This window comes from Mus caroli, chromosome 1, assembly GCF_900094665.2.
Source record: "Mus caroli chromosome 1, CAROLI_EIJ_v1.1, whole genome shotgun sequence".
In the NCBI taxonomy this organism is placed as follows: Eukaryota; Metazoa; Chordata; class Mammalia; order Rodentia; family Muridae; genus Mus; species Mus caroli.
Window position 1 is genome coordinate 110,639,727 of NC_034570.1, and position 13,987 is coordinate 110,653,713.

At 47.4% G+C, this 13,987-nt stretch overlaps 1 protein-coding gene across 26 annotated transcripts in view; it reads left to right on the forward strand.

The window, feature by feature from the left end:
• Clasp1 (cytoplasmic linker associated protein 1) overlaps positions 1–8,728 on the forward strand; it is a 209,264-nt gene extending 200,536 nt beyond the window's left edge. For 23 of the 26 annotated variants that reach the window (XM_029477048.1, XM_029477053.1, XM_029477066.1 and 20 more), the window contains 3 exons: positions 720–926; positions 2,748–2,864; positions 6,242–8,728. In XM_029477048.1, coding sequence (XP_029332908.1) covers positions 720–926; positions 2,748–2,864; positions 6,242–6,328 — 411 coding nt within the window. In that variant the 3' untranslated portion in view covers positions 6,329–8,728. The remainder of the gene's footprint in view (positions 1–719; positions 927–2,747; positions 2,865–6,241) is intronic. The other 3 variants (XM_021160165.2, XM_021160174.2, XM_021160119.2) reach the window with 2 other exon arrangements.
• Positions 8,729–13,987: the final 5,259 nt, after the last annotated feature.

The following is a 13,987-nucleotide window of genomic DNA, read 5'->3' on the forward strand; positions in this document are numbered from 1 at the left end:
ACCACCTGATCCATCTTACGCGCCCACTCCTCAAGTTTTTCGTGGCTTTATTTCGTAAGGCCCAGGTTAATTGTGTCTTGCTTCCTCCTCATGTTCTGGGATCTCTGCTCTCCAGAACATAGCAACTCCAGATCCGTTCTTTTAGATGTGTGTTGGTTACTTTTCTCAATGCTTTGACAGCGCATCTGTCAAAAACAACTTACAGGAGAAGGGGTTTATCTCGGCTAACAGTTTGGGGGTACAGTCCACATGGCAGGGAAAGCACGGTGACAGGAGAATGGGGCAGCTGGTCACACTGCATCTGCTGTCAGAAATTAGACAGGTGAATGCTGGTGTCACAGGGCCCCAGGGTCCTAATCTTTCAGGGCAGACATTCTCTACTGTGGTAATAATCACCTGAGTGGTCCCCCTCTCAGACAGCACCCCTGGGGAAGCCTGAGAAGCCATGTTGCTAAGGAGATCTGAAGGTGGTGGGTGCGACTGTGCACCTGTAAGTACATAGTGGGGAACACGTTTGGAGATCACCCTGCCAAGGTGTTGGCCCAGACCTCCAAGCCCATACTACCTTGATCGACACCCAGGTTGCTCTTCATTTTTCTTAAAGTGTTTCAGGAAGTGTATCACTGTATTTATCTTCTGGAGCAGGACAGGAGTGTGCATTTGGTTCTTTTCAAAACTCTTGAAGCGGGCAGCACTCACTCTGCGGTCCTGTGTTTCAGGTGGTGAGAGCGGCCGAGGAAGCTGCATCCACGCTAGCCAGCTCAATCCACCCAGAGCAGTGCATCAAAGTGCTGTGTCCAATCATCCAGACAGCCGACTACCCCATCAACCTGGCTGCTATCAAGATGCAGACAAAGGTGGTGGAGAGGATCACCAAGGAGTCCTTGCTGCAGCTCCTCGTCGACATCATCCCCGGCCTGCTGCAGGTATGCATCCTGTGAGGCCCCACTCAGGCTGCTCAACACAAAGTGGCAGCAGAGTGAAAGCCACAGCAATGGTGCTCTCCTTGGAACCTTTATCTTTTTTTATTTATTTAAAAGGTGGTTTGTTAGCTTTTGGGTTTTGGCTTGGTTTTTTTGAGACAGGGTTTCTCTGTGTAGCCCTGGCTGTCCTGGAACTCACTGTGTAGACCAGGCTGGCCTCAAACTCAGAGACCCACCTTCTCTCCTGAATGCTGGCATTAATGGTCTGAGCTACCACCACAGACTTGTTAGCATATTGTAACCTTTTTATACATAGGTATTTCATCATATTTTCTTCTCTTCTTCTCCTGAGTTTCCCCTTCTACTCCCCTCTTCCACTTTCATGTTTGTTTGTTTGTTTTTAATTTACTTTTTGCTAGCTTGTTTTTAAAAACCCAGGCTTTGTACAATGTTTTATAGCTGGTGCTTGTTTTAATATATTAACAAGAACACACAACTACTAGTGACTACACTAGAAATCCATTTATATTTCTTGACAACCTGGTGAGTTTCATAAGGGTTGTTTACAGAAGTGTGGGTGAGGGGTTATTTACAGGAAAACGAGCACCTTGCCAGTTGCTGGACCACTGAAGAAAATGCCTCTCTCTTTCCCAGCAACAATTAACTGCCTGTAGATACTTGGATGAGGGGTCAGCGGCCTCGAGTTCCCTTCTCTTATCCTGTGACACGATGTTGACAGCTCATTCTTGCACACTTACTACTTCATTTTAGCTTACTTGCTCCTGTGTGCAGCAGAAGCTAACCAATAGCCCAGGTCAGAAGGAATGAATCTTCTGGCAGTGTAAACACATGTTGTTCATTGCTTCCACAAACACTTGTGGCATCCTGTGGATGCCCTGGGCCAAGGGGACCAATGGAGAGTACCCCTGCATCCTTTGCTCTCCTGTGTCTGTGTTTGCTGGGGCTCTCCTACACAAGAGGCAGTATGGAGGGCAGGCCCTGCTGCTCCAGATGCTTCTCAGCTTGCTATGACATATGGTAGGGCCACATAGAAGCTGCAGGCAACAGGGTCCTATGCTATGTCTGCTATATCACATAGAAAGGGCCACCAGTGAAGAAAGGTAGAGAAACTAGCTTCCCATTTCATGCATGCAGCTGTTTGCTGTTTGCCAGCATTTGTTTGGACTTCCTGTTAAAGACTAGACTATCCCACACAGAGGGAAAGACAGATAGTCACACAGTTCCCAGGGCTATCTGTATAGTGTGTGTGTGTATGTGTGTGTGTGTGTGTGTGTGTGTGTGTGTGTGTGTGTGAATTCATCTGTCTGGCATGTTTGTTGGTCAGAGAACTTGGACTCCATTTTTCCCTTACACCTTGTGAGTCCTGGGTATTACTTTTAGGTTATCAAGCTTGGTAGTCCATGTCTTTGCCTGCTGAACCTTCTCCCCAGCCTTCTCTTTCCTTTTAAGCATTTCTGCTCAAGCAGATTGTTCCACCACCAGGAGGAATCTGGACTAGGCTCCCCAGGGATCTTCTCTTCCCATTCCTCCTCCCTTTTGCCATCTGTAGTGTCAGCACCTGTGACAAAGCAACCCACCTGGTACCCATGCCCTCCTGCCCCTGCATGACACTTATGCAGCTGCTTATTTTTGACCCTCTAAGGCAGAAGCTCTCTGAATCCACTCGCAGATCTGTGATCTCTGTGGTTGTTACTGCTGAGTCCAGGGTTGCGCTCCAAGGGCATCTGTGGAAGTGCTGAAGCACTGACTGGGAGGCATAGCTTTGATCTGACTTCATCTCCGTGTTCCCTCTTGGCTCTCTAGGGTTACGACAACACCGAGAGCAGTGTACGGAAAGCCAGTGTGTTTTGCTTAGTGGCAATCTATTCCGTAATCGGAGAAGATCTGAAACCTCACCTCGCACAGCTCACGGGGAGCAAGGTATGTATAGTATTACCTGCTGTTGCCTGCACCTGAGCCGCCAGCTCATCCTGAGCCCTTGGTGACAACCCTTTTCACTGGGTGTGTTTAACTGACTTTGCAGAAGGCATTTTTCCTAAGGTGAAAATGGCTGGCTCTGCAGTAAAGTCAGGGGAAGGCAGTGCTGATGGCACACCACAGGCTATTCTAACTGGCTTTGAAAAGACCACCTGACTTCCAGCACATTTACTAAAGGAAGAAAACCTTGGTCAGAAGCCAGGTCTCCCCCGCCCTCACGCTCCACATAATCACTAAAGAAACTGACCTCAGGGTAGGCAAGTTGATTCAATGGGTAAAATACCAGCCATGAAGCCTGATAGCCTGGGTTCCATCCCTGGAACTGCATAAAGGTGGAAGGAGAGATGTGGCCTCCATGTGCATTCTGTGGCATGTACGTATGCACGCACACACAAGATCGCCTCATCCTTGAACGAATTGCTGAATTGGAGTCGAGTGCCCAGTAGACATGAGCAGCAGAATGTCCACTGAGCCTGCTGCTCCCCAGGCCCTGCTCCATACACTTGACATACCAGGGTGTGGAGCAGGGACCCAAGGGCACATGGCCCTACTCTTTGTGAGAGGAATTTCCAGTGAGTGTATTTGAAGTTTAACACAGTTGGGGAGTACCAGAGCCTCACTTCCCCAGAATTCAGGCACCTCTGTGCCCAGCCCCAGGACAGGATTCCCAAGGACCAAGAGTGGCCATTCCCTCCAGCCTGCCAGGGTGCACACTGACCACTACAAATATACTGCTCCCTGACTGAGAAGAAATGTGTAGGCCAGTGCTTCCTTTCAGGTCAGCCGCCACTTTGACACCACTGGAATGCATCCAAGGTGGCGCTGGCCTCTTCCCCATCAACCCTGGGGATGCTTATGAAAGCTCACTTGTGTGATATCAGAAGTTTGGTAGCATGCGACCCCAATCACCATCTAGATGTCAGTAGCTCGTTATCCTTAGTGGCTCTACACATGGTCGGATGTCCCTGAAGACAAAACCATCCACAGTTGGAGAACACTAGACCAGAGGAGATACTCTGTCCAGACATATGGACAGAGGCAGCAGAAGCAAGTGAGGCTACGTCAGGATAGGGCCAGGGAGTGTTTGTTTAGCAGGCACTGTGCTCCATTCCACCTGAGCACTGCACAAACCAGCGGGGTTTGGTGGGTTTCACGTGTAACCTAGTTCTCAGGAGGTGAGAGAAGAAGGATCAGTTCATCTTCAACTACATAAGGAGTTAAAGGCAGCCTAAGTTAGATGAGATGATGGGTGGGTGGGTGGGTGGATGGATGGATGGATGGATGGATGGATGGACGGACGGATGGTTGGGTAGATGGATGATATTGAAAGCTAGCCTGAGTTACATGAGATTCTAGATTGATAGATGGATTGATGGATTGATTTGCCTTACCTGAACATAGACAGATTGCTTGGTTGGCCTTACCTGGTCTTCATGTTCTCCCACTTCCCTCCTGCCAGGACCTGATCAGATACTTTTTCGGGTTTTTTTGTTTTTTGGGTTATTTTGAAGACAGGGTTTTTTGATGTAACACTGTCTGTCCTAAAACTTACTCTATAGACCATACTGGCTTCAAACTCTGATCCAATAGCCTCTGCCTCATAGGTGCTGGAATTAAAGGTATGTGACACAACACCTGGCGCTGATTGCTTTTTTTATCTGTTAATGAAAAAAGGTAGTCTCTGTGAGACCAAGAGCTGTCCTCCTCTCTCCCTTAGCCTCCACAGGGATTCATATGTGGCTTGGCTACACTGAGCACCATCAAGGCCCTGTTTATAAAGGAGTTGGAATTACACATGAATTAATCCAAAAATATTACCCAGCCCTTTCTGACATAAATGTTTTACACATGTCTCTTCCCTCATGTAGGTTAGATTCTTGCTCTGTTAATTGAGCCTTGGTTCTCACAGTTTTTCATTTTAAGGAATAAATTTGCCTTTTTGTTGTTTCCTGGGATCTTGGGGTCCCTTTGCAGAGACCATGTCCACATCCACAGTCATGAAACTCTTGATCAGCATTCCTGGGAGAGTTTTAGATTTTAAACTCTTAAATCTCCTAGATTCAGGTTTGTGATTCACGTGGGTGGTTTTTATTCTTCTTCCCATCCTGTCTGCCCTGGCTGTGCTCCTACCCCAAGCATTGCTTCTGCTTCGCTGTCATGCCATAAGTATACAATTTTATATTCCCATGTCAGCTCCAGGAACCACACATGAGAGAAGAAAGATTAGACTTTCCAAGACTGGCTTAATTCCCTTAATATGGTTATGTCCAGTTGCACCCATTTTCCTGCAAATGACACAACTTTGTTATGCTTTATGGCTGAAAAAAAATCTATTGTGTCTGTGAAGCATGTTGTCTTTATGATTCCTCTGCTAATGATGCTCAGCTGGCTCCATTTGAGTGGCACTTCTGCCTGTGGTGTTAGGTAAGGTTAAAGTTCATTCTGTTGCAGATAGCTGTCCATCTGCCAGCACCAGTGGCTATAAAGATAATCCTCTTCCCTCAGTCTTGACACTGTTGTCAAAACCCCTGAGCATCTCTGTGAAGGTTTCCTTCTGCAGTTCTGTGCCATTCACTGACAAGCCAAGTATCTACATAAGTCTTCATGCCAGTACCATGTGGTTGGCTTTGATTTTCTTTGTATTGATTTGTAGGTTTTGCTGGGATGTGTGTGTGTGTGTGTGAGTGTGTGTGCGTGCACTCGTGATGTGACATGCATGTGACTTGGCTCATTTGTGGAAATCACAGGACATGTTCAGTTGGTTCTCTCCTACCATATGGGTCCCAAGAATCAAGCTCAGATGGCTCAGGAAAAGTGCTTTAATCCACTGAGCCATCTCACTGACCCCAAAGGTTTGGGATTTTTGAGTTAAGCTTAACATATATTTATTTATTTATTTAGCTTTTTGCAGTGCTGGGGAAAACAAAACCAAGGCTTTGCTAGGCTTTGTAGGGTCAACCACGATAACCTCGGGTGTGGCTAGCATCAGTAGATGTCTGTAGGAGGGAACCTGGGGGACAGAGCAGCTACAGCACAGGTGTGGAGGTCATCAGGGGCTTTATCCCTATGCCATGTTGGCTCTGCCCCTATGCGCCTTCCTCAGCAGCCCCTTCAGCCCATCGTTCATGTCACTTGAAGTTCTCACTGTGTCCCTGACCTCCTTGCCTAGTCAACAGCACACCATTGGTGTTTGCTAGATGAACCCCAGGCAGAACTTGTAGGTCCCAACTGATTTCTGACAGTCAGCGGATTGTTGGCCTCTCTTCTCCTACTTGCTGACTTCTCCCTGTTCACTCATCTCTGTCTTCTTCTCTCTGCAGATGAAGCTGCTGAACTTATATATAAAGAGAGCCCAGACAACCAACAGCAACAGCAGCTCTTCCTCTGATGTGTCCACACACAGCTAGTGGCCGTGCCAGTCTGTGCAGAACATACATTGGTGGTGCCTCTGAGAAGCTCCATCAGCTGCCCAGTCCATTCAAGGAGGCCGCACATAATTTATTACAATCAGTATTTTGGTCCCTTCCAGCTTTTGTGTAGAATTTTGCTGGTATTGAATGTAACGGAAGCAAGGCCTGGGGACTGAGAAATGAAGAGCCATACTTGCACGTGTCTGCACCACCTGCTGACATCACCAAACCATGGAGGGCACAGCTCTTAGAATCCAGAGCTCTCTAGCCAGTGCTTGGTACACAGTAGCATATTTTTCAGTCCATACAGACTTGGGGGTGGTTTGGGGTATTGCTGTGTGTTCTTTATGCTTATGTTCTTAGAGTATGGTCAGATGGGACAAGACCCCCTCCTGCCTTCTACATGACACGGAAAAAGGTTGTGTGTTCTTTAGGGTGTATCTTAGAGTTCTCAAAGTGGAACTGCAGTCTGGGCCAGAAAAGGACAGCAACCTGGAGCTGGCCTCACAGCAAACACGAGGGGTTGGTTCTCGTGCAGAGGGAGCCAACTTCCCTGCCTTGGGAATAGAATCAGTAATGCCACCAAAGTTCTCATGGTTGCATTAAAGAAAAGGTGACTGTAAAATGCCAAGATTGGAACCAGACTTATATTATGTGTCCTGGGAAGCGCTGGCCAAACCTCTTGAAACAACTAAGGTAGAATTTGGCTAAATAGATTTTAAATAAAATTCTTAAGCCAAATGACAATTCTTAATGCAATCATGCAAACTTTCCTAGGCTTTCCTAGCCTTGGATGTGGTGTCCTCCTGCCTCAGCCTCCCATGTGCTGGGGTTACTGACAGGGGCCACGTGCCCAGCAAAAGCTTGTTTGCGGTGTTAGTTTTCGAAAAGCATGTGCTCTTCTAGTGCAGAGCCCACTGTAACTACCAGGGCTGAGAGCAGAGGCTGAGCTGGCGAGTTCTCTAGCACTCTGCTTCTCTGACCCTCCAAATGGTAAGAGTCAGGCATGGTGGCACATGCCTTTAATCCCAGCACTCAACAGACAGAAGCAGGCAGATCTCTGCAAGTTTGAGGACAGCCAGGGCTACCTAGTGAGACCCTGTCTAGAAAAACAATCAAAAAGAGATAGGGAGGTTGGAAAAAACCCATGAGAAATAGACACTGAAAATGAAGGTTCCGTGTGTGTGTGTGTGTGTGTGTGTGTGTGTGTGTGTGTGTGTGTGTGTGTGTGAGACGAGTGGCTCACACATCTAACTGTCCCACTGCTACTGTTCAGAGAACTCAGGGGTGCATTTTAAGGGATTTGCTATTATTGACAGACTTGGGCTCAGAACATAGCAGGACCAGACCTTACTTTCTGTCTGTTAAGAGTTCATCAATGAGAATCCTTCTCACCCTCCACTAGGCTCCCTCTGTGTTGTAGCCTTGTAGATGTGCAACCTGGCCAGGTTACTTAGGGGAACTCCCAAGCCTAATACAGTTAGAAAGGCCCTGCCCTGGCATTCTTTGCCCCACTGTAACCGAACAGTTGCAGAACATTACCTGATAGCCTCACAGTACACACAAAGGGCTAGCCCCGAATGTCCCATGAATGTCAATCTGAGTAGAGAGAATACAATCATTTCTGTCTCTTGGGCTCCACCTCAAGACTGCTGCCCGAAACGCTGAGGAGACTCGCATGCCACCACCACCTCATGGAGGGCGACAGAGCCCACTGCCGCTCTCTGAACCCTGACAGCTACAGCTGCCTTGCCTTGCCTCCACCTCCCCAAAGGACTCTATTCAAAGCACCTAGACCCTGAAGGACTCTTCACAGCACCCAGAACTGTGTTTGCCTCCCCATCTATCTGACTATCCAGGGCCTTGAAACCCCCTACCCTGGGGGACCGCTCATCTGACTTCCTGCTTCCTGGCAAGCTGCCCCTCCCTCTGCTGGATCGGCGCTCTCCAGGTGCATCCCCGTGCTGTGCGGACCTGGTGCCCACAGATGGCCTGGGTTCGCCTTACCTATGGCTCACTACTAGCTTTCAACACATGTGCAGGTAATGCAACAGGTTTGTCTCCTACGTCTTCTATTCTATTCCTTTCTCTGCCACCCTTATGGAATCTCACACTTTAAGACAGCAAACTAGAACTTTATAGACAGGACACTGCTAACAACGTTCGGAAGAGAGAAATGCTCTGAAACAATCGGCCACCAAGATAGTTCACACGCATGGTCCCTGCGCCCCCAGATTGGGTGTTGTTTGTTTTGGGTTTTTTTGAGGCTTTTTCATGTTACATCCATATCTGTATTTATATCTTATTTGTTTCACTTCCCAAGTGTATCATGGCAAATGTACAGATTTTTTTTTGTTGTTGTTAATAATGTGCTAGGATTTGCTAAAAAANAAAATTTAAAAAAAAAAAAAAAAAAAGCCGACCTTTTGAGTTTTTCCTAGAATATAAGACAATGCAGTTTTGTGTGTGTGGTGCTATATGAGAACCCTCAGATGCCCTGCAGGGCCTTGTCAGATGGCCACTATCCTTTCTGAGACAGAGACCTCTTTGTGATATTAAAGGGTCAAACCTGAGACTGACAAGTGACCCAGACAGTAATGGCATTTGCTTTGCCGTCCTGACAACCTCAGTGTGATCCCCAGAACCTACATACAGATAGAACTGATTTCATCGAGCTATCCTTCAGCCTACATATGAGTGCCATAGTCTTACAGTATCCCCTCCAGGGCCAGACACACCTTAATCTTGGAGGTTTTCTCTCTCCATAAGTTCAAGGCCATCTTGAACCATATAGGTCCAGGAGAAAGAAAAAAAAAAAAAAAAAAGATCTGGCATGATAGTGCACACCTTTAATTTGAGCACTTGGTGGGCCTGAGGGTAGGGGAATGGATCTCTGAGCTCAAGACCAACCAGCTTAGTCTACATAACAAGTTCTATGCTAACTAGACCAGACCCTGTCTACATACATACATACATTTAGCCTGGTCTACATAACAAGTGTCTACATAGACTCTATCTCAAGAGGAAAAGAAAGAGCCGACTATCCAGGAAACCTCCCTCCATCAGGTAGCGCCTATGAGCCCCAACCATTTAGGACAGCCATATGAGCAAGTACCCTGCTTGTCTGGACCCTGTTTTCTCAGACAAGCAACAAGAGCACTTTCCTAGAAGAGAAGCAAGGAGGAAACCTTGACCCTGGCTCCAAGACTGACCCAGACTCCATAAGGGTGAGTGCTATTCACTCTCTCTTCAGCCCTTGAACCTAGGGTAGGGCCTGGCACCGGCTGTAGGAGAAAAGAGGATACAATGTGGTGGCCCCACATCGTCTTTGAAACCTTTAAAAATATATGTCTTGATTTCTAAAGTCATGGTTTAAAATGTTTAACATTCGCCATCATGGAACTTTCAAAGTGTGTGTGTGCCTGTCTTGTCTGCCTGTGTTTGTGTCTGTGTGCATGTAAAAGTCAGAGGGCACTTGTGGGAGTCAGTTCTCTTTCCACCATGTGGGTCCCAGGGATTGAACTCACGTTGTCAGGCTTGGAGGCAAGCTCTTTGAACTGCAGAGCCATCTCCCAGCCTCCATCTTGGCCCTTTAAGAGTATATATTTCGGGCTGGAGAGATGGCTCAGAGGTTAAGAGCACTGACTGCTCTTCCAGAGGTCCTGAGTTCAATTCCCAGCAACCACATGGTGGCTCATAGCCTTCTGGAATGGGATCCAATACCCTCTTCCAGTGTGTCTGAAGACAACTACAGTGTACTCATATACATAAATAAATCTTTAAAAAAAAAAGAATATATATTTCAGTGGCTTTAAGTTCACTCTGCTCAACCATCACCACTGTGGTGGTGTAGAAGCCATCTCTGAAACTAACTCATCCAGTGAAACAACCATCCACTATTACTGACTCCAGTAGCTACCACTGCACTCCCTGAGGTATTTCTGTGTGTGCACACATGTGCAGGTGTTTGTGTGATGTGCATGCAGGCCAGAGGAATAACAACCTTCAGTGTTATTCCTCATGTACTGTCTACTTTGATTTTTGTGTTTGTTTTGTGTGTGTGTGTGTGTGTGTGTGTGTGTGTGTGTGTGTGTGTGTGTGTGAGTCAGGGTCTCTCACTGATCTGGATTTCACCAAGTAGGCTAGGTTGGCTGGCTAGTGAGCCCTGGGATCTGACTGCCTCTGCTTCCCCAGCACTGGGACAAGTTACCACATTACTGCGTTCACCTTTTTAATGTGAGTTCTAGGGCTCAAACTTAGAACGCAGGTACTTGTGTTTGTAAGTCACATACTTTATTGCCTATGCACCACCCAGTCCTGTTCTCTGAGTGTAATTTCTAGATTAGCTAACTCTCAGAAAGAATCAAGCGCAGGGTTTCACCTTTTTGTGAGTGTCCTAACTTTCATGATGGGACATGATGTCCTGACAGTTCTTCCACAGTCTAGCAAGTGTCAGGATTCCTTTCATTCATAAGACTGAATAACACCTGCATGGACCCCAGTCTAGGGGTCTCACAAAGGATGTTGAGTGCTCAGTTTTGAGAAGCTGGAATAGAAGAATTATGAGTTCAAACCCAGCCAGAGCTATGTAGTAAATACCTGTTTCAAGACAGAAAGGTGCTATGGGAATTTAGAGGTGATGTTAAGTGAAGCGACTCTTGGCCCCTGGTTACCTGCTCTGCTTCCTCTGTGGACTAGAGTGCACGGGATGCTGGTGCCGCCTGTATCCCTCCCCACATACTTGGGTTCCATTATTCATTAGCAAGTATGGAAAATCCCTGAGAGAGGGAGGTTGCACTCTGGTTCTCTAAGCCCAGGACACAGCCAGTTGGTGCTCTGGGGGGACACCAGGAGCATGGATGGAACCTCCAGCTGTTCTTGCCCTCTGAGGGCTTAGAACTTCTAGCATTCCACCTGGCTTTGAAGGAAGCCATAGAAGGGGTCTGAATCCCTCCCCTGAGACTGCTGAGGGTCCCACGGTAAGATTCTCTGGTTTGAAGTCCCCTTCCTGTTTATGACACTGTTACATCCTCAGCGAGGGTGACTGAGCACTCAACATCCTTTGGGAGATATTTGATGCTTTTTAAAAATATTTTAATTAGAGCTGATGAGATGATTCAGCCAACAAATGTGTCAGGATTCCTTTCATTCTTAAGACTGAATAACACCTGCATGGACCCCAGTCTAGGGGTCGCACAAAGGATGTTGAGTGCTCAGTTTTGAGAAGCTGTGATAGAATTATGAGTTCAAACCCAGCCAGAGCTATGCCTGGGACCCCATAGAGTGGAAGGTGAGTACTGACTCTTAAAAGTTATTGTCTGCCGGGCGGTGGTGGCACATGCCTTTAATCCCAGCACTCGGGAGGCAGAGGCAGGCATATTTCTGAGTTCAGGGCCAGCCTGGTCTACAAAGTGAGTTCCAGGACAGCCAGGGCTACAGAGAAACCCTGTCTTAAAAACAACCTTAAGCATAAGCAAACTTCCAGACAATTCTTTTGTCTCTGGCACTCATCTTGCTACAGGACAGCCGGGATCACAGACATAAACATTGACTTGTTTCTTGGATTCCAGGAGCTCAGACTGAACAAAGACTATCAGGCTCTTGCAGCAAGATGTCTTACTACAGATCTGCAGATAAAAGAGCTGCTGTCCTGTTCCAGTTCCAGGTGAGGGAACTGAGGCACAGGAAAGATCCCAGCTGGATAGTGACAGATGAGGCCAGGGCCAGCCCTAGGCTACTCCCTACCAGCCTAGCACCTTCCTTCACACCTCATTAGGCCAGTTACCTTCCCTGTAGTTGCTGAGGTATTTGAGTACTTGATACATCAGAACCAGGGGAAGCTCCACTCTCTTTGAGCAGTGGTGAGCCTAAGAATGGATTCCTAGCAAGTGCCTAGGTGATGCTGAGATGCTGGTCTGTTTCTCAGTGAACCTTCATGAGCATTCTAAGGTCCAGAATCTAGAATGCCACTGGGCTTCAGGAAACAGCTTGAGAAACACCTTGCCTGGTGTAATAGGTAACTATGGCAACAACTAACTCAACACCATAACTAAGATCATTGAATGTGAAGTAGAATAAGCTGAGGAGATAGTTCAGCTGGCATCACCAAGTTCAATGCCCAGAAGCCATGTAAAAGGTCAAGTATGGTGGCATACCCTTTAACTCCAGTGCTGGGAAGGCAGGCACAGGAGGATCTCTGGGGCTTCCTGGCCAGCCAGTCTCACCCAGCGTATTTCCAGACCAAAGAGAAACCCTGTCACAAAAATAAGGCAAGTATCATTCCTGAGGAACACCACCTTAGGTTATCTTCCGACCTTCACATCCATGTGCACACACATGGATGCTCCAATGTACATGCATATATACTAAAAAAGGACTGGCGAGATGGCTCAGCGGGTAAGAGCACTGACTGCCCTTCCAAAGGTCCTGAGTTCAAATCCCAGCAACAACATGGTGGCTCACAACCATCCGTAATGAGATCTAGCACCCTCTTCTGGTGTGTCTGAAGACAGCTACAGTGTACTTACATATACTAAATAAATAAATCTTAAAAAAAAAAATTGAAATAGGTACTGTGTTAGAGGGGAGCCCAGGCAGAAGTGTCCTGGCATGTTGGACAAAAAGCTTTCTGTTCAGGAATAGTCTTCCTCCATTAGCTTAGTCCAAACCTCCCTGACCTCTCTGAATCCTCCTGTATTTATTAACTCACACTGTAGAGATTCCAGGCAAGAGCGGACAAAGGTCATGTGAATGGGCATCTAACCCTGGGTTACGTATTGACAGTCACTGAAATACATCCACTCCATGTCCACCTCATGTGGGTCCTTCTCCCAGGCCATGGCCCCAGAAGTGGGTTCCTCCTCAGACCCTTCCTTATATGTCCTAGAAGCAGCCTGAAGATGTCCCTGGATGTCCCAGCCTCCCTCCATGTCTTACCAAGGTCTGAGTTCCAGAGGGCTCAGTCAGAAAGGTGTGGAGTAGAGCAAGGCAGCTGGTTCAGACCCTGAGCCTCTTCAACCTCCTCCTGAGGCATGGCTGATGCCATTCCTGGTCAGTGTCTGTTGATCTCCCATTCCCTGGACACCTCTGGCTCCAGTATGAGTAATTAGTGTTTCCTATCTGCCAGGTTCTGTTCCAGTGTACCTGCAATCAGACTCTGAGGTGAGAGCTCTGATTACTCCTACTTCATCGACTGGAAGCACGCACAGCAAACTCATGTAGCTTACTTGTGGTCACATCGCTAGTAAGAAACAGAGCTGGGCTTCAAATGCAGGAAGTCAGGCCAGTGAGCAAGGATTATTGCTGCAAAGCTTAACATCATCACCTGAGTTCTACCCCTGGAACCCACAAGTGGGAGAAGAGAGACAACTCCTGCTAATTGTCCTCTGGCCTCCACGTGTGTATGCTATGGCACACACATACACATTGACTTGGGTTTTCTTGCTGTGAACAGACGCCACAAACATCCAAGGCAACTCTCATAAGGACAACATGTAATTGAGGCTGGCTTAGAGGTTCAGAGGTTCAGTGCAGCCAGGCATGGTGGTGCATGCCTTTATAATCCCAGCACTCAGGAGGCAGAGGCAGGCGGATTTCTGAGTTCAAGGCCAGCCTGGTCTACAAAGTGAGTTCCAGGACAGCCAGGGCTATACAGAG